The sequence below is a fragment of the Phalacrocorax carbo genome, chromosome 4, assembly GCF_963921805.1.
Source record: "Phalacrocorax carbo chromosome 4, bPhaCar2.1, whole genome shotgun sequence".
Classification (NCBI taxonomy): domain Eukaryota; kingdom Metazoa; phylum Chordata; class Aves; order Suliformes; family Phalacrocoracidae; genus Phalacrocorax; species Phalacrocorax carbo.
The window spans coordinates 26177419-26197512 of record NC_087516.1 but is presented as its reverse complement, the minus strand read 5'-3'; the positions used below and the strand labels follow the sequence as shown (position 1 = coordinate 26197512).

The 20094-nt window shown below is 42.3% G+C and overlaps 1 protein-coding gene across 1 annotated transcript; it reads left to right on the top strand.

Annotated features, from left to right (window-relative positions):
• Nucleotides 1-2185: 2185 nt before the first annotated feature.
• Nucleotides 2186-18498, top strand: UGDH (UDP-glucose 6-dehydrogenase). The gene is made up of 12 exons (XM_064449308.1): nt 2186-2377; nt 2943-3111; nt 5512-5613; nt 7008-7208; nt 7294-7491; nt 7982-8129; nt 9860-9954; nt 13447-13577; nt 14292-14425; nt 15593-15684; nt 15775-15885; nt 17267-18498. Exons 2-12 carry the CDS (start codon nt 2950-2952, stop codon nt 17375-17377), a joined length of 1485 nt encoding a protein of 494 aa, XP_064305378.1. The 5' UTR covers nt 2186-2377; nt 2943-2949; the 3' UTR covers nt 17378-18498.
• The last annotated feature ends 1596 nt before the right edge of the window (nt 18499-20094 follow it).

Below are 20094 nucleotides of genomic sequence, written 5' to 3'. Positions count from 1 at the left end.
CGCTAACCACCAGGGTGTAGGCTACAGGGAAACAAAAGCAGCCCTCGTCATCCTTTCTGGGGAAGTTGTGCTGTTCTGCAAGAGGCAATTCAAGAGCTACATCCCAGGCAGGGGCTGTGACAGTGCAGTCTATCAGTGAAAGCTCTTTGCTAAGAGAAAAGAGACAGGGGCCTATTGTCCACTTCCAGGACTGTTCAGACATTTGAAACAGCTCTCAAATCTTAGACTACAACCCAGACCTTCCTCCTCCCAGGAAAGGGCCACGATTACCAGACCGAAAAAATATTGCAACACTTACCATACCAAGACCCTTTGGGCACCACGTAAAGGTGTGAAGTGGATTTGGCCTTGCCAAGAGAGCAACAGGCACATAGGGGAGCAGATGAAGTTCCTAGTAGTACAATTGTATCTGCATTTATGGCTATTCTGAGACCTAAAGAGATAGGCAGGGGTTTTGAAGATGGTGGTGTAGATAAGACTGACTCAGTAGTGACGGTTCACCGAAGTTCTACTTGCTTTGCCTAGGCTTCCCTGGAAAAAAGGATGTGTTCAAAATTAAGACATCTGTGCAAATTAGCAACAAGACAAGGCATTGCTTGTTTTCACTTCAGGATAAACATGGTGAACCCTGCACCTTCAACAGGCAGTTCTTTGGCTAACCGCACTGACTCTGCTAGGATCCCACATGGGGACTGCAAACTTCAGTAGGCTCTTTCAGCAGAAACACACATATTTTACAATACCATTTCTAAAGGACCAGTGAGTTACAGTATGTACTCACTTAAGTGGGCACAGATTCTTCTAGGAAAAGATCAGATCCCCCAGGGTAAAAGAGAAACAGAGTAAAATATAAAACAGGATCAATTATTCCAGTCTATTTTGTATATACTTTTAACATCTATGGACAAAAACACCATATAAGAACAAGGCAATACTTGATTTGTATCATTAACAAGGACAAATATATATATTATCCACCTAATTTGGCAACATTTAACATAGAAATTGTACTCTGTTGACAGCATAAATTACTTCGGTATTGCAGATGCAGCAAAAAACCCCACAGCTTCTAGGAGGTGCAGTAAACATGAATGCAAGAGAGGAGAAAAGGCAGCAGATTTCTCATAATCTTTCAGCTCCCAAAGTCAGATGAGGTATACTAAGAACATGTCACATTTATACAAAAGGAAGAGTAGTATCTGAGAACTTTAATACAACTAGGCACGAGACCCCTGGGCAGTGTGCAGATCACAGGGGCAGGAAAGTGCAAGCTCGTAGTATTTCCTTACTCTGGCAACGTTTGCAACTCGGACTTTAAACACTGTATTTTACTGTTACCTACCCACGTTTCTATTCACATATCTCTCTTGAAACAGTACTACACTATGGGAGAGAGGGCAGTGAGCTTCTCATTTCCCAGTAAGCATAGCTAAAGGACCAAAAATGACTCACACGCGTATTTGACTACCAAAATTTCGTGCTCTTACAAAAGCAGCCTGAGGCGGGAGGGGGACGGCTCAGTACGGCACCCTGCCTGACGCCCTGACCCTGCCGGCGGCACCCGACTGCCCTGGGAGCCCAGGCCTGGTGCACCGCACCAGAGCTGCCGGGAGTAGCAGCAGCGTTTGCGGTGGCGCCCGGAGGAGCTCACGCTCCCCGCTGCGACCTCCCGCCACCATCACCTCTGGGGACAAGGTAGCCTGGGGACACTTCCAGTGGCTCTCGGGGGGGCCAGGCTGCAGCCTAGGCCCCTCTCCCGGAAAGAGGTAGCGAGAACAGCCTCTGGTCCAGCCGCCGTGATGGAAAAAAACCAAAAAATAACCCCAGAATAAAGTCAGGGGAATGAGGTGTAAAAACCCGCAAATGGACACGTGGGGAAAAGGGCGTGGTCCCGCCTGAGGGCGCCCAGCGCCCCAAGAGGCACCGCTCTCCCTCCCTCAGGGCTGAGGGAAGCCACTGCGGCCGGCCACGCCCAGGCCCAGGCCCAGGCCCGAGGCCCGAGGCCAAACCGTGGGTACCCCAGCCGTGCCCGGGGCCCCTGCGGCCCCTCAGCCATCCCCGCGCTGCCGGGATCGGAGCCAGGCCTGGCCGCCTGAGGTGTCCCGCGCCCATTCGCCGGCGGCGCGGCGGGGCGGGGAGGCGGTGGGGCGGGCGGGCTCTGCGCCCGTCTCCGCCCCCGGGGGAAGGGAGGAGCTGGGGCCGGCCTCACTCGGCGTCCCCGGCATGAAACGGCCGCCTCAGCCCCGCGGCGGCCCTTTAAATAGACCGCTGCTGCTCTGCTCGTAGTGGAGCGTCGCCCTGAGCTCACCGAGAGCATCCTTGCTGCAGCCCTCTGGCTCATCCGCGGCGGGACAAGACAGGACCGCGCCCACCCCGGGTAAGTCTCCGGGCTGCGGCTTTGGGTCCTGTGTCCCGGTTCCCCCCTCCCCCGCCACCCTCCCTGGCGGCTCCCCGGCGCGGCGGCGGCCTTTCCCGCCAGCTGCCGCGCCCCAGAGCGCGGGGCGGGTTGCGGCCGGCGGGAACCATCCCGGGGGTGGCGGCGCCTTTCCCCTGAGGGGCTCCGGGGGTCGCGGCCTGGCGCGGCTCTGGCCGCCGTGGGGCTCCGCCCGGCCCTCCCCCAGCGCTCTCGGCTCATGCCCGTTATATCGCGGCGCCTCGGCCTGAGGGATGGTATCGAGCGCCCACGGAAAGCGCTTCCTCCGTGTTCCGTGTGTGCTGGCGGCCCCGGAGCGGGGCAGGCTCCAAAGCCTCCCCGGGCGGGAGGGGGCAGCTGCAGTTCGTCTCAAGACATTAGCTGTAAAAAAATGTTTCCTCTCTGTGGCAGCATAATAAAATCTCAGATCGCTAATTCTCTTTTATTTCCTTGAGTTGTTGGCCAGTATATTCATTAGTAACTCCTGATTCTCTTTTATTCTCCTTTCTCCTCCCCTTCCTCTTACTAGAGCAATCATGTTTGAAATTAAGAAGATTTGCTGCATTGGTGCTGGTTATGTTGGTGGGCCAACCTGCAGCGTTATCGCACAGATGTGCCCCAATATCAAAGTTACTGTTGTGGATGTCAATGAGGCCAGAATCAATGCCTGGAATTCAGATACACTCCCAATCTATGAGGTAAGTGTGTCTCGCTGTTGTCTCTTCTTCCAGCTGGTGTTGCGTTTGTTTCCCTCCCACCACATGGCGTTCACACATGGACTGCTTCTGAAGCTTGATACGTATAGTGCAGTGGTGTCCTTCAAAAAGAGTATCCTGGAGCAGCTGCTTGTCACTGCTGCTCATTAAACCAGATTTTTAAAATACCTACCTGCACTAGACACATTCAGTTATTTAAGAATTGCGTATGAAGGGCCTAGTAAGGAAAAATGTAACTGCATGTATATTGAATTGTGCTAAATCATGCTGACTTTCTTTTGGGACCCAATTTAGTCAGAACATAGTCCTGTTACTCAGTTATAGATATTATCTGCTGTGTTGTAGCATAGTATGAATGTGTAATACCGGGTGGTAAACCTTATTCCCATTATGAATACTGCCAAAATCCAATCCATGCTGCCCATCTTAACCATGTTGTAAGAGGGGGACGGTCATAATCATGATTCACTTGTACGATAAACCTCCAGTCTGGCTTGGGAAGACTAAACCAGAAAAAAAAATGCTTTTAAATGTATCACACTGTCACTCCTTCATTACAGAATGACTTTAATTTGAAGATATATAAAGCATTTTTCTGTTTTGCTTCTCTTAGCACTTGTTATTTTTCACTCTTTTTCACCCATAAAAAAGTCTCTTTCTATCCTTCATTCTTTCAGGAGATAGTGTTTAATAGGTTTGAGTTCTTTAATAGGAGTGAAAAATTGTCTTTACTTTGTTCTCGAAAACAAGGCATGTTGCGTGGTACTAACAGTTACTTTTTTGCTAGAAGTAGTCTTCTGAATCCTGTCTGCCGTACCGCTAATACACATTTCTTCCCCCTCTTAAAACCAAACCTATGCTGTTACTCTTCAACCAAAGATTAATAGACCTCCTTTGTCATACGTATTCAAGGGGAAATACGTATAATGCTCAGATTAGCAGGTGAGACATGAACAAAGATCATGAAAGCAAGTACTTTGTTTTCCATAAACACTTAGACTGAATGAGTTAAAGTAGAGATAGTCTTGGCATGTGTGTGGGTTTTTTTTTTTTTTAAATCACATCTGCTTCCTGGAATGGTGTCCCTTACTTACAAAGAATGTACAAAAACTGCCAAGAATTAGTTCAGACAGTTCTAAAATTGAGTCATTGCACAGTGAGGTTTTGAGGTTTTTTGTTGTTGTTTTGGGTTTTTTCTCTCCAGTGTCAGAAACTGTCTGGGGGGCTGCCTTTCTATTTACATCCCAGTAAGACTGTAGTTGGAACACTTTGATGGGTTGTAACACACACTATTCTGCTTGTGCTGACCTTTTATTTTCCTTTTCAGGAGGTATTTACTATAAAGTGAGACAGCAAAAATGCCTTGCATAAGAAAGCTTCAGCTTTGTTTTCCCCTCTCACCCCACAGTGAACCTTTGCCTTTCTGGCGCTTACTCAGATAGCTGGTGTCATGATAGGCATCTCTCAAGGTGGAGATTTCATTGCAGGTTACAGTGTATGACTTCATTTTTCAAACAAAAGTTAAGGCTTCTTTTATTTATGACAACTACATCTTAGTTAAATAACTTTGTGGACCATTTTAACATGGAGGATTGATCATGTACTCATGGCCTCCTGTTCCTCTCGTCTGTGTGGAGGTGTTAAGAGATGGGAAAGTGTTCTGGCATAGTATGTGTCTCTTGAAAGAGTCTCATCAAATTGTGCCCGTGATTTTTTTTTCACGCTGCAGATGTGGTGCTGTGATAAACTTAATCTGGCCCAAACATGAGTGGCTGTCAAAAGGAGTGGTCTTCATCTCCTGTGTGTCTCTGCTGCCTGCTTTTCACTGGATCTGGGCTTGCTAATTTGGTGGGAGACTTCTTTGTGGGGTTTTTCGTGTGCTGGATCAGGTTTAGATCCAATGTTGGGGAGAAGCAGAGGGGTTGGACAAGATGATCTCCAGAGGTTCCTTTCAACCCCTGCCATTCTGTGATTCTGTGTAGCTGAGGGAAAAGGAGAGTTGGGACCACCTCTTTTGTTTGCAGCCTTGGGAATATTGTAAGACTTCAGTTTGTGAGTCTACTTAATATCACTCTACAGGTATTTCTTTTGTTGTTGCTCTTGGTAATAGAATTGAGCATGGGAATAACTGGAGCCTAAAATCTGTTTGTGCAACAATTCAGTGTGGCCGAAAATTTTGAGACAGCATTTTGAGTGTTTTGAATAAGAAATGGCTTTGTTTTTCACTATGTAAATCTACAGAAGTTTATATCTGACAGACTAAAAACATTCCACACTGAGGAAAAAAGTCTTTCTGTGTCTGAAGTGATGGACATGCAGTTTACTGTTCTTTTAATTGCATTAACCTTAACTGCCTTTTTTTTGCCGCCTGCTTTTTTTCAGCCAGGGTTAAAAGAAGTGGTAGAGTCCTGTCGAGGAAGAAACCTCTTCTTTTCCACCAGTATTGATGATGCCATTAGAGAAGCTGATCTTGTATTTATTTCTGTAAGTTTAGGGGAGAAGGTGGTTGTGTGTACCTTTGATTTTTTTTGTTTGTGTTTTTTTTTTTTTTTTCTTAGCAAATCATTATGTTGCTCTTATGTTGGGAAGGGGCCTTTTTTTGTCATATAGATTGTTAGCAGTGTCATATCAATGTGTCAGTCTTTTCCTTGTCTTTCTGTGCTGTGGGAAAAGTGTTAAAGTAAGCTTTTTATTTTTATCTGTTTCTTAGAACCAGTAGAATGTTTGACAAATGAACAGGCTCTAAGTCAAAATGATAATGTTGATATTTAGTTTGGTTAGATATATGGGGTCTTAGAGAAGAATATAGTGATGATCTGCCACTGCAGTGCACTACTGAAATCTATGGTACTTTAATATTGATATAGTTCCTAGATAGGGATGCAAAGTCATATATTATTGGTTTACAAAGATGGCTTATTTCTAGAAGCTTTTAAAAACCAGTGTATTGATGGAAGAGGGGCTGGCTTCAATATTTTCTAGCTTTAATATCTCTTAAGCTGTTGACGCCACCAGGAAGAGGATCCAGTTAAACATAAACAGTGTGACCTTTTGTAATCTAGAAGGCTGTTCCTAATGCAGAATCCAAAAAGAACGGATTGCTATTCATCTTGATAGGCCACAGTTGAATTATTTTTGTTATGTAAGTCCCCTTTTCTTGAGAGCTTATATTTGTTAGGGCACCTCAGTACAGAGCTCTCTTTCTGATAGTATTTTTCTCCATTCACTAAGTGTAAAATGAATGCTACTTGGTTGGATGACTGCCACTAATACAGCCCATATATTGCCACCTGTCCTTGGCTGAAAACATGCTGTTGTGGTTTACATGCTGTTGCCATTTCTTCTTTCAGCTTGTAATGAAAAGGACCCTCTGTATTAATCTAAATGACGTGTTTTCCCTCATGTTGCCTTTACTGTGTTCTTCAGTATAGCAGTTTTCAGCAGCTCTACACTTAAGTTTCACTGCAAAGTGGGTTTGAACTGTAACTGCCTCACTAGCTGCAAGATTCTGATAATGTGAATTTTCACACCACTAATGTGGGACAGGAATGAAAAGGTGACTGGCTGTGATCTTGAAGAAATCACTGGTGTTTCCAGAATAAAGACTAAGTTTCACTGAAGCCTGCAGAGCTGCTATGAATTGCTCTTGTTTCAGCTCTATTTGAACAGAGGCTAGTAAGCTTCATTTAGAAGATTAAATGGGTAACTAAGGAAAGCTAGTAGCCGTTCATCTGATACGGTAACAATAATTCTGGGGTAGAAGCAAACTGGACTCTGGGAAGGAAAGTGTCTGTCATTCGTAACAATTTAACTTCATTAGTACCTGTTGTGTTAAGAGACCTGTAACATTTCTTCCCCCTCCATATATTTGTAACTAGGTTAACACTCCGACAAAGACCTATGGGATGGGAAAAGGCCGAGCAGCTGATCTGAAATACATTGAAGCTTGTGCTAGGCGAATTGTACAAAATTCAAATGGCTATAAAATTGTCACTGAGAAAAGCACAGTTCCAGTACGTGCTGCAGAGAGCATTCGGCGGATCTTTGATGCTAATACTAAGCCTAACTTGGATTTGCAGGTAAGCGTAATCTTTGAGTTGTGTATTTAAAGACTGGTTGTTGCTTTTGGCTCCTAGCTGTTGTTCTTTATTTCTGTGCCTGTAGGTGCTGTCTAACCCTGAGTTTCTCGCAGAAGGAACAGCCATCAAGGACCTGAAGAATCCAGACAGAGTGCTTATTGGTGGAGATGATTCTCCAGAGGGACAGAAAGCTGTCCGCGCTCTTTGTGCTGTTTATGAGCACTGGGTGCCCAAAGAAAAAATCCTCACAACCAATACTTGGTCATCAGAACTTTCTAAACTGGTTAGTGTTACTCACTGCTCTCATCTGCAATGAGAAAAGGGTGTAAGGGAGGCCAAGTTGAGAAGCAGAAGTTCACTGACACTGAATGATGCAGCTAGGAAAGACAGATGAGGCTGGGAGGACCCAGTACATATGTCAAAGGACATTAATCTTTTCCAGTTATCTCAATTGTGCTAATAGATGATATCAACTTATCATTAAATCCTTTTCTCACTTTTACTGCTGTGTTGTTTATTACAAATTTACTCTAGTGCTGCAGAAACTGGTTACCACCATAAAACATTTCAAACTCTGCAAGCTAAGCATTATGCTAGTTTGCTTAGATCCCATTAACTGGCACTGATGTATTAAACTAGTTCTTACCATTTTGTATCTCAAGAGTTACATAGATATTAAAGTAATCCTTCCAGTAGTAACTCCATTCAGTCTGTGGGCATCTTGGTTTATGGAAGAATCAAGTTCTCTTTACTACGCTTTTTTTTATTCACAGGCAGCTAATGCTTTCCTTGCGCAAAGAATCAGCAGCATTAACTCAATCAGTGCTCTGTGTGAAGCTACAGGAGCAGATGTTGAAGAAGTAGCAAGAGCTATTGGAACAGACCAAAGAATTGGAAACAAGTTTCTCAAAGCCAGTGTTGGTAAACAAAAAAATCCTTTCTTTCTTTTAATTATGGCCTTCAGTTTAGTGGTTTAATAGATCTACTAGTAGTGTTTTGAAGTAAGTCATGCTGTACAAGACTTTAGAGTATCAAATCAATGTGTGGAAAATATTACTGTAGAGTACCAGCATAAATCAGGTTTTCTGGAAAATTTTCTGGGATTGAGGTTGCTCTAGACCCTGGCAATCTGAAACCCAAGAGTTCAGAGTGCATGACTCATCCTGCCTGGGACACTAGAAAGAAAAGTTACAACTTTATTTTTCTGAAGCATGACTGATGGTAGTGCTCTCCAGGATCTCTTCCCCACTGTAACTGCTGTAGTTCTGTTTGGGAGTTGCCAGTGGCCTGAGGAAGGGGATGCCTCTAGGTCAGAATGTGTGATGGCAACTTCTAATTTGTTGGATTAATTCAGTTGTTTATATTTACTAGAGTAAGATGTGATGAAGTGGTGATCAGTACAATAAACTCAAATTTACAGAACAAGACTATTGTCTATCTGTATGGCTACAGTCTTCATGCTAGAAAGTGTGACTTTAAAATTACCTTATTAAATATAACCTCTCATAGTCTATGCGAGAGAGAGAAGTAGATAGCAAATACATTACTAAAATTCCTATTAGGTTATTAGAATTCCTTCTGAAATTCCTTTGCTATATTTAGCATTGGTACAGTCTCACCTTGAATACTTTGTGCAGTTCTGGGCCCTACAACTTAAGCAGGATGTGAAGGTCCTTGAGTATGTACAGAGGAGGCAGCAAAACTTGTGGAAGGGCTGGAAGGCATGTCCTCTGAGGAGTAGTTAAGGACTTTGGGCTTGTCTAGTTTGGAGAAAAGGAGGCTGAGGGGTGACCTCATTGCTCTCTACAGCTTCCTGAGGAGGGGAAGTGGAGAGGGAGGTGTTGACCTCTTCTCCCTGGTATCCAGTGATAGGGCACATGGTAATGGTTCTAAGCTGCATTGGGGGAGGTTCAGACTGGACATTAGGAAGCATTTCTTTACTGAGAGGGTGGTCAAACACTGGAATAGACTTCCTAGAGAGGTGATCAATGTCTCATGCCTGTCACTGTTGAAGAGGCATTTGGACAATGCCCTTTACAACATGCTTTAACTTTTGGTCAGCCCGGGAGTGGTCAGGCAGTTGGACTGGATGATTATTTCAGTTGGAAGGGACCTACAACAGTCTATTCTACAATGTGTTGCTTCTGGGACTCTGCTGAGCAAAGTTCTAGGGGTCAAAGATCCCTCTATTGTCTCAGTTCTCCCTTAGCTGTGGTGATCTTTGGTTCTTGGCAATGGTTAGGTAACCATTTGGGGGTGGGGAGGAAAGAACCTAATCTTAACATAGTTGTTTTGAGAAATATTCATTTAAATCTCTAGGGAGGGAGAGCAAACCAAGGAGCTTGTCCACCCACTTGTAATAACAAAAAGTTAGGGGCTATCTTACCATATGTTTCCCTGAGACTGGGTTAATACTTGCATTGACTTCAGTGGGACCTGAAGCAGATTTTAGGGCTTCTGTAACTGAGAAAGTAAGTAGGTCCAGGAATTGGATTTTGAGAGATCCTTAAGGTTTTCATTTGCTAGCAGTGAAATACTGGGAAAAAAATACAATGCTGACTGTGCCAATGATTGCCAAAAACTACTTGATTCCAAAGACTGGGTTAGAATAGCACCTTAGTCACCTGTGAAATAACAATTTTCTCTTTCAGGGTTTGGAGGTAGCTGTTTTCAGAAGGATGTCCTGAATTTAGTGTACCTCTGTGAGGCACTGAACTTACCTGAAGTAGCCCGCTATTGGCAACAGGTACAAGTTGCTTGCTGATTTTGAGGGGGTGGTGTTTCTTGAGTATTCGGCTTTCAGGCATTGAGCTTCTGAGCATTGTTCACATATAATCTGTGTTTCAGCTTTAAAGTGCAGATACCTTAATGCTAATCACCTTTACATTTTAGGCCCCTCAGCCTAACACTGGTATTTGATACTTGTGGGTGCTTAGGATTTATTGGAGTGAATTAAGTTGTCTGGATCAAATGGATTGGGAAGTTGTCTAGAAGTAGCAGTAGAAAATATGAAGTACAAGCATGTCTGGACTCCTGTCTTCCTCTTGCACTTGGTTATCTCTGTCCACTTTGAATTCAGAGCTTATGATCTTTTCCTCAAGGTCTACTTCTACAGTTCCTCTTCTGAAAGAACTCAGCAGAACTTGCTGGCTTTTTTTAAATAAACATGGTTGATGCTTTTCCCTGATTAACACTAGGAATGGTTGGGAAAACATGGATGCTCTCAGGCATAGCACTAACACAGCGGTAACAGAATGCTCAGTTTGTACTAGCAAGAGTTTCCCTACTAATGGGAGAAGGCACCTCACCCCTTTTCCCAGTCCTGACTAAGAAAGCAGCTTTGACCTGTGTGGTATGGTCAGAAGAGCAGCTTTAGTTTATTGTCCTGATTTAGGCTGAGGTGATCAAGTACAAGGCTGCCTAGGAGATGCCCCAGAATACCAGGCACATGATTTGCCTGCCTTATTGGCAGCTTTCCTTTTCTACAATCTTCCTTTTGGCTAGCTTTTTTCCCCTCCTCACTTTTCTCCATCCCAGTACATGGCCAAATAAACAGCCTGCCCAAAATTACTTTTTCATCATTGGTCAGTTGTGCCACATCCATACTGAAGTCCAGTATTTCTTACACTGTTACCTAGGTCATTGTGGCCATGTGGTACTGGTGATGAGGTTATCTAGGCTCTGTTGGCTTTGCAAGGTTCTATTCCCTAAAAAGTCCCTAATACCCCCCTTTCAATTATTATCTGAAGCTTGGCTGGATCTCACTAAACTCCTCCATAACTGCTTGTAAAATTTAGTTATCCCTCAGTGCTGTGACTTGTATCGGCTTCATACATTATCTGTGATGTCCAATGGCTTTCTACATCCTGTTCAGATAGTTTAACCTCCAGCCAGGGGCTAGTCAGCAGCCTAGTTACATGCTTGCAACTCTAACTCTTATATCAACTGCTTGGCACAAGGAAGACATGGGGTTTATGCTGTCTCCTTCTGAAGAGGTTGAGATTGATGTGGTCCTCAAAAAGTGCACTTCCTTAGGATAGTCTAGCCCATGGTGGAGAGGCTTGCAATCCCATCAGTGAAGCTGAGACTAGTATTGCATGAACCTTGTGCAAGCATCTAGGAGAGGTTTGGTTCAGTGTAGGACTTGGATGCATTGGCATGGTAGGAAAGAGAAGGAGCCCTAGGTTCTGATATTTGCTTCATGAACTACTGCTTTTGCTTGGTATAAGATGTAAGCAGACAACAGGCAAACCCTGGAGCAGCAGGAGCTAACAATTTTCCCTATTCATCAGATTATTATTGAGGTACATGAATAGTCTTGAAAGAGACAAATTGGTTTGGCTCTGTCCTCTGAGATCACAAGGGTCCTTCTCAAAATGCAACCTACTTGGTATCTTGGCAACTCAAAGGCATAGGAACACTTACACTTTGCTCTGTGTGGTGGTGTGGTGTTTTTGTGTTGTTTTTTAATTTAACAAAAGCCTGAAAGGTTACATTGTTAAACAAACTAGTTTACAGTGCTTTTAATGCTCTTATGCTTTCTTATTCTGTTCTAAGAGCAACTCTCTGCAGTATTTCTATATGGCTTATTAAGCTGTGGACAAACCAGATAATAACAGCTTCTGCAGAGTTAGGATAAGGTAGAGTGCTGTGTTCATGTAGTGCAACCCCTTACCTGTACCTTCTGCTTCCTCAGAGCACTGCCATCTTGCAGAGGTCTGTCTACCCCAGCCTGCACTGGTCAAGTCATATAATACACGCACATGTGCACCTGTATAAGCAACTGTATGAACCCTTTGTGGCTTGAGCACTGCACTGTCACCAGCTTATCCCAGTGCATGCACATGGGAGACCTCAGACCAGTCTGAGGACAGGATGCAAATTCTGGAGGATGTGCTGATTAGAGCAGCCCTAGAATCCTAACTTTTATTTTATCTGGCCTTTGGACAGGACAGGGCTCTTTAATACTGAAATCTTCATTCCTTGAAAACGTATCTACAGAAAGAAATGTGTCCCTCTTACCTCATCAGCTGTTAACCTTTGTTCCCCATCACCACCCTGTTGAATTGCATAAATCTCACTGCCTTATTTCTTTTCCTCAAACAAATCTGGTTCACCAGTGTCCTTCTACTGTATAGTTTATACCTTATATATTAACAGCAGCAGCTGTTAATTCTTGATTTGGGTTGAAAGTCTCAAAACCAAGAGGGAAGTCTAGTTCTTTCCAGTCAATGTTGAACGTTAACTAGGTGGGGGAACCTACCTTTCTTATTCTACTAGTGATCCAGTGCCCTCTGTGTCTTAAGGGCTGGAGATCAAAGTATGAAGTGGGCTGGAGGAAAGTACAGGAACAGAGCGAGTGAACCCACTTTCATGTAATAATAAAAGTGAGGCACTTAAAAAATCTGGTTTAACCACACTAGTGTTATATATTGAAATCTGCTTGTGTTTCCTTACAGTACTTAAAGGGGGACTACAGGAAAGATGGGGGCAACCTCTTTAGCAAGGCCTGTTGTGACAGAACAAGGGGTAATGGTTTTAAACTAAAGGCAATTTAGACGATGTAAGGAAAAAATTTTTACTGTGAGGGTGGTGAAACACTGGAGCAGGTTGCCCAGAAAGGTGGTAGATGCCCCATCCCTAGAAACATTCAAGGTCAGGCTGGACAGGGCTCTGAGCAACCTGATCTAGTTGAAGGTGTCCCTGCTCACTGCAGGGGGGTTGGTTGACCTCTAAAGGTCCCTTCCACCCCAAACCATTCTATGATTAAAAAGGCTAAAAATGTTCTCACAGTTGTTATACATGGCATGTAAGGAAGTGTAGCTCTGGCAATGGGATGTCTGTGTGACATCAAGTACCCTAACACTGAAATTGCTTTCCATGTTTCTGCCCAGAATATAGTAAGCTGTAAGATTAAAAAAAAAAAAACAACAAACAAACAAACAAACAAAAAAAAAAACCAAAACAAAAAAACCCTAGGCTTTGAACCGGATAATACATGATAGTATGTGCATATATACATCTACAGTCACTGATTAAAATAGGATTTGTCTCAGAACTTGATAAATTAACTAAATTTATCTTTGGATTACTTATGATACTGAGTAAAAATACTTAGCTTTTCTCTTTTAAGCTTCTGTTAAACTTATGTGTGGGTAGCTTGGCTTGATTGTTAACAGAATCTGTTTATAGTTTAAAATAGCTCCCTTCTGTACCACCATGTTTTACATAATTTCAGGTAATAGACATGAATGATTATCAGAGGAGAAGATTTGCTTCCCGCATTATTGATAGCTTGTTCAATACTGTCGCTGATAAGAAGATTGCTATTTTAGGGTTTGCATTCAAAAAGGATACTGGGGACACAAGGTAAGAAAGTGAATTCAGTTCACTGACGTGGATTCCCTATGCTTGTCACCAGCTATGCAGCCAAACCCCCCAGTTGAATTACCTTAATAAAATAGGTCAGATATGGGACCCTTAATCTCTTGTGACTGAATTGGTTTGTTATAAGGATTAGTCTCTCTTAAATGGGTGAAACAAGTGATTCTTGACCTCTACCACATACCTGAATCATTCAGAAACTAGAGCAGGTAACTCTCTAGTCCTTATTAACTTGTGTAAGCAAAGATAGGTGTTTGACAGAGTCCTCCCGTTCTCCACAGCAAAGAATGAAAACACTTTTGCAACCAGTTCTAAATTGCTGTGTGAAGGCAAAGTTTCAGCTTTGTTTCCCAAAGGTGGTTAATTCTGTTTTCCTGTAAAGCTTAAACTTGATACAACTCTGTCCAACTGCAGTTTGTGGGGTAAGCTTGTAAGCTTGATGCCTTGTTAATTACTATCAGTAGGAGTCCTGGGGCTTAGTATCTCTCTCATGTGATTCAGCAAAAGATACGTAAACTTGTATTCGTATTACTGTCCTTGGTGTCCCTCAAGATTTCAAGTTTGCTGCTGGCATGGATTATCACTAAGATATTAAATGTAAAACTAGTATAAAAGCTCTGGCATTGCATATTATGACACTTGAAGACTTTCATTACTTAGAACATGCCGTCTAGTTCTTTGGTTGATTCAATTCCCTAGAGAGTCCTCCAGTATCTACATTAGCAAGTATTTAATGGATGAAGGGGCAAAGCTCCATATCTATGATCCTAAAGTACCTAAGGAACAAATCATCTTGGATCTCTCACATCCAGGTGTCTCCGAAGATAACCAAGGTAAGAATGCTCATGTAAAGCTTATTCTTTTCCCCTCTTCTTCCCTCCCCACCCTATTCTCAAAATGCACAAGGTCTGTTTAAATATTAGAAATTAATTTTCACACTTTCACCATGGTAATGATGCACTGTTGGCTACACTTATTAGAAGATTGTCATAGTTCAGAGGATTACTGTAACTCTTCCCCCTTTCCCTATAGCTCTGATATACAATGGTATAGAACTAGCATTTATGGACTTTTCTTTTGAGAAATAATAATTTGAATACATGCAAAGAACTTTCTCTCTGCATAATTACAAGAAAAAGAAGAATGCTTAAAGTAGGAGAGACTAGTATTGTTCTGTCAGCTCCTTTGTCTCCTGAGTCGTGTATTGCCTTAGTTCTTCCTTGCATATCTAAAGCAGGAATAAAGAAGTAATTCTGGAATTCAGTGTAGAGTATTCTCCCCTCCTCGTATCACTTCCAAATTAACTTGTTCCCTTAAATTCAAGAAGCCTTTAAAGTAATCATCTATGACTAGAAATTTCTTGGGGAGAAGCAGGGGGTATTTGGGATTTTTTTTTTCTTACTGGGAAGGGGGAGAGTGGAGATGATGGATGGATGAATGGGGGAGAAGGATAGATCTGGCTTCTAGAGGTAAAGAGAATAGAGAAAAATGAACTGTGATGAAGAAGAGTGAAGGGTGTACGTTGTTTGACGTGCCCTTGAGTTAGAGGGGGAGGTGAAGGTTGCCTCTAGGCAGCTGCTGAGGCAGTCAAATGATGAAGGCAGCCCCTAGTGAGCCCTGTGTATCTTCTCCAGTGTGAACTGAGTGATAAACAGGAACTGTCATGTGCTGCTCTGTACGGGGTGTGATCTTTGAGAGCTGGCATTTGAATGCTCCATAGTAACTTCTAATTCTAGAGGTGCTCTTGACTGTTTAAATCAAATTTGAATGCTTAACTTCAAACATCTAAGTGCTCTGACTATTCAGATGTCAGATACAAGCTGCTTTCATTTAAATAAGTGAAATCAAAGTGACAAATGTCTTGACAGAAAACATCTCTAGGTGAGTGACTTGAAACCCTTGTTTGTATAGGGCAAGGAAGGAGACTCATTTGCCAGGAGTGCACCAGATTTATTCTGCACACATCTTTAGCGTCGAACTTTATTTTACTTCTGTTACAGTGTCTCGGTTGGTCACTATCAGTAAAGATCCCTATGAAGCTTGTGATGGAGCTCACGCCCTTGTAATTTGCACCGAATGGGACATGTTTAAGGTGAAGGTTATCTTCAATTTCAACTAAAGAAAAAAAGAGGGAGTGTTTATGCTACTTACTTATTCTATCTGCTTTCATTGCCCTTTACAGGAGTTGGATTATGAACGTATTCATAAGAAGATGCTGAAGCCTGCATTTATCTTTGATGGTAGGAGAGTTCTAGATGATCTTCACAATGAGCTACAAGTCATTGGCTTCCAGGTAATCAGCTGGGTCATGCTGCTTCTTATGTTTATTTCCTTCTGCTCTCTTCCTTTTTGTTCTCTCTCGCTCTCCCTCTAATGACTGAGTAGCAAGGAGAAAAAAACATCTTCAGATAAGGATTTAAAACTAAATGCACCTGAACTTAAGTCTCATCACTAGTCTGTCTTCCTGCATTACGTTACTGTTTTCATAGACTGTTCTGTTAAAATCCAAGCTACATCAGACTATGCTATCAACATTCAGCAGTATCAGCATGCCTGGAAGCACTTCTAGCATAGTCAAATTCTGTCTAATACTAAAATCACCAAATCCCTGAATAATCTGATAGAAGCATCTTGGCCAGACAAAATTGGAACAACATCTATAAGCCAGATCAGATGCACATTTCATTCTGTGTACTCCTGAGTACTGTGATTACTTGCATAATGGCTATAGGCTTTCTCTCTTGATAGTTTTTCCCCTGCTTAAACGAAACATGGTTATTTATCCTGTTTGTGAACAGGCTTGTATAAATTGATTTAACCAGTCAGTTGAAGCTGTTATGGGCAAATATAGTACCTACAGTTCACATGACTGTTTAAACAACCCTTTTCAGAGTTAACTCAGATATCTGAGTTATATCAGAATATATATTAATATATCAGAATATATTAAATTACCTTTCAAATTCAAAATAGTTTAAGTATATTGTCTTTTGATGCTTTGCATCTGACTTGCACTACTGACTGAAGAGGAAAGCTACAGGTCTCCTTACTTACTGGGTGTCTGAACTGTTTTGCTAGTTGGTGTTTTGTCCTCTCCAAGCTCTGTCCTTAGTGATTTACACTTAGTCTGGCCTAGAAATCAGGGGGACCTGTCTCACTCTGAATTTTGTGGTACCTGGCTTTTGTCTGTGTTGGCTTAGTTAAATTCTTTCTCTATAGAGTTGGCTGCCTTTAGCCTTTGAGTTGTATTGTTTCAAAAACAACTCACTGCATTTAGGAGGGGGAAAAAGCTGCTTCTAATTTACTGGATATACATTTTTAGACAAAGGAGGCCGAAATCAAATTTTCTGAATACCCAGGAACACTTAATGATATTTGTACTGACAGTTCTATGGAAGCTGAGGCACGTGAATGTTCAAATTAGCAAGCTGCGGCTTTAAGTAGGCAAAGCAGGCACCTGTGAAAGGCTGTTTTTTTAAACATAAAAACAAAACAAAACTCTTTGGAACTCCAATCACAAACTGTCCCTGGGCACACTGTGCTTTGTGGCTTGTATTACTCTAGACTTCAGGAGATGTAGTCATGGTCTTGGATATAGCTTTTGGATTCCTCATAGGCTGACATGATGATGTTAGTTTGCCACACTCGCTTGTTAAATGTGTTTTCTCTTTCAGATTGAAACAATTGGGAAGAAGGTGTCAGCCAAAAGAATTCCTTTTGCTTCTTCGTGTGAAATTCCTAAGTTCAGCCTGCAGGACCCACCTGTCAAAAAGCCTAGAGTATAATGTTTTAATACGTACTGAAGGAATTCTGTGGACCTTCTTAGTGATAGTAACTGTAAGCCTATGCTTTTTTTAAGGAAGATATTTTTCATAAACTAAAAACCAGTTTTACACTAGAAATGGTACCTGGTACATGTGAACTCAGCCTATTTTCAAATCTCTATTTTTATAGCGATTTTTTTTGTTATTGAAGATGGTACAGACCTGTTTTTAATAATGAATCATCTTTTAAATGGAAAAGCTACTTTCAAACTGCAGATTTCTGCTTCCAGAAATGTTCCTAAACTGCACTTTAATTATTTCAAGTGATATGAAAGCAAAAGAAATAGAATATCTTTTCGTTTAGTCCAGTTCCGGACAGTGATCAGGAACTTCAGTCTCGCCAGTTTTTCATTTCAGGTTTTTCTTTTCCCAGTTGAATGCTTGCTCTAACTGTCAAAAGATAAGTTCTAAGTGCATTTGGTAGGATTTGGGTTGAGCCCTAAAATAGATCTGACTGCGGCAATAATCCCTGATCCTGGCTGGGATCAATTGGCACTGATGCAGTCTAAATGGCATCTGTTGGGAGGCCGGATAGTTCTGCCAGGATCTATCCTATAACTAATAACAATGGACAAGCAGCTATGAACTGATCCACTGGCAAATTTTTGACTTTGATTCTTTGGTTGTCTTGCCTACATTCCATGTGCAGCCACATAAATTATTGATCTAATCAGATTCCTGGGGCAAGTTTTTCATAAGTTTCAGCAACACAATCCATCTTCAGCAGAGGAGCATTCTGCTTGCTTGAATATTGAATTTAAGCAGAATTACCTTAATCAGGTGTAGCGAGCAAGCAAATGCTGACTTCAAAGCTACCCAATAGTTATTTTTTATCTTCCTTTTCTGCTTAAATACTTCAACTGAAAGCAGCTTTCTTAATGAATCTGCAAAAATTATTCTCTGCTGTTAAGAAATTATTAAAAATTCAGCCCCATAACTTAGTCAGCTTGCTACCTCATTTAATTAGCAGGAATGAATACTTCCTATGTTATCTTGATTATTTTGCCTTTACTATTACTTTTATTTTTACTTGGTTTTATTATTCTCAACTGGCCAGTGCTATTAAAATCCTTGAGATGACAGAGCTTGCGTTTGGCTTGTTGCATGGGGTTGTGAAATGGAGGGAAGGACAGAGAAAAATGACCATGAACAGGTTTCAGACTAGAAGGCGTTGATGTCTTAGTTGAATAATAGTAGTGCTGGGATGCTAGAGAATTATCCTCTCACTAGTCACGTAATACCTTCTGAATTTATTAAACAGGTGTGCCTTCAAGTATGCTATAACAATAGTTGAACAGAGCATAAGATCAGTGGTACCTTGGTAAAAAGTGCTATTATCAAAACTGTTTACCCACAGAAATGTAGATACAATTTAAGCTTTAGGACAGCTATTTGAAGATTTAAGGACATGGTATTGTCTACCCAAATTGTTATATAAGACAGCATTATCTGATTGAAATAGCTGTATCACTGAACCAGATGCTTTCAGATTCTACACGTTAATGGCTTCCACATAGGGCCTTACTATGCAGTGATCACTCAGCACTTTGGGCAAATACGCCTCGGGCTTTTTGTCCTATCATAAGGTTCTTCTGTGAGGAATCCTCAGGAGTCACTCAGCGTGAGTGGGAATTATGTGGGCTTAAAATCAAACTGTCATCTTTCATCATGCCATCTCCTCTTCCTGATTCACTAGCTCTCGTATAACACCCACAGAGCAGGGGCAAGCCCATGATACAGTTGTGGTGTTTGTAAGCATTGTAATCCAACTGGTAGATCACCCTATCTTTGCAGATAGGCGTCTTCTTCACTACCTCTGCTCCCGTAGCACCTGGGAGGGCAAGCTGAACATTTCTCCTTGGGGATTAAGAGGAGGGTACTGACAAGTTGTGCTCAAAGGATCTCTTGTCCTGAATTATGTTTAGGGTGGTGCAGCACTGCTTTGGGGCTCATCTTAATTGGGGGTGGGGGCTGGGTGAGTAGAGGCTTCGGAAAATCAGGATGCTCTTTGGAAATTTGCACACAGCTGTAATAGTTGTGCCTCTGTACAGGTCTGGTCCTCATCAGCTTGAAGTAGATGGATGAACCATTAAACTCGTGTGCAGCATTGTTCCTGGTGGGAATGTGCAAGAGCTGTAAGGCTGATCAGTGTTCCTGAGGCTTCTGGTGGCTTTTCACACACTGTCCCAAGGAGATGGGGACTAGCTGTTATACCCTTATTCCTATTTTGTTTCTTCTACAGACTTAGTCAAAGCCTGGATAGTGACTTGTGCCTTAAAGATGATAAATGGGAAAGTTCACTGTAGTGGGATCACTCTAACTTCCCTTTCTTAGGAAAGGGGGAGTGGCAGATCCTTTCTGAAGAGCAACAAGGGGTAGAACTGGTACTGGCATTTCCCTTGCATTCATGGAGAGTCAGCTTTCTTAAGTTTCTTGGCAGCTGTGTTCTTTTAGTGGGGCACTGGGATTGTGGAATGAATCCAGTCTGAACAGCTGTTTGTGCATGCCTTCAGGATACTGAAATACTTACCTTGCATATACGCAAGAGAACCTTACCACAGGCCAAAAGGGCCAGCTTTGCAAGCTTTTGCAGCACCGTGAATCATAGCTGTCCCCTTCACAGTACAGTTGCCAGGGCAATAAAAATTGAAGATGACTTTCAAGCCTTCAAAGCAGGA

Bases quoted from the DNA above. Each gene is read 5' to 3' on its own strand.
- UGDH (XM_064449308.1), top strand. From the start codon at position 2,950: ATGTTTGAAATTAAGAAGATTTGCTGCATTGGTGCTGGTTATGTTGGT. The intron at 3,112-5,511 runs GTAAGTGTGTCT...GCTTTTTTTCAG, and splicing joins ATACACTCCCAATCTATGAG to CCAGGGTTAAAAGAAGTGGT. The intron at 9,955-13,446 runs GTACAAGTTGCT...ACATAATTTCAG, and splicing joins TAGCCCGCTATTGGCAACAG to GTAATAGACATGAATGATTA.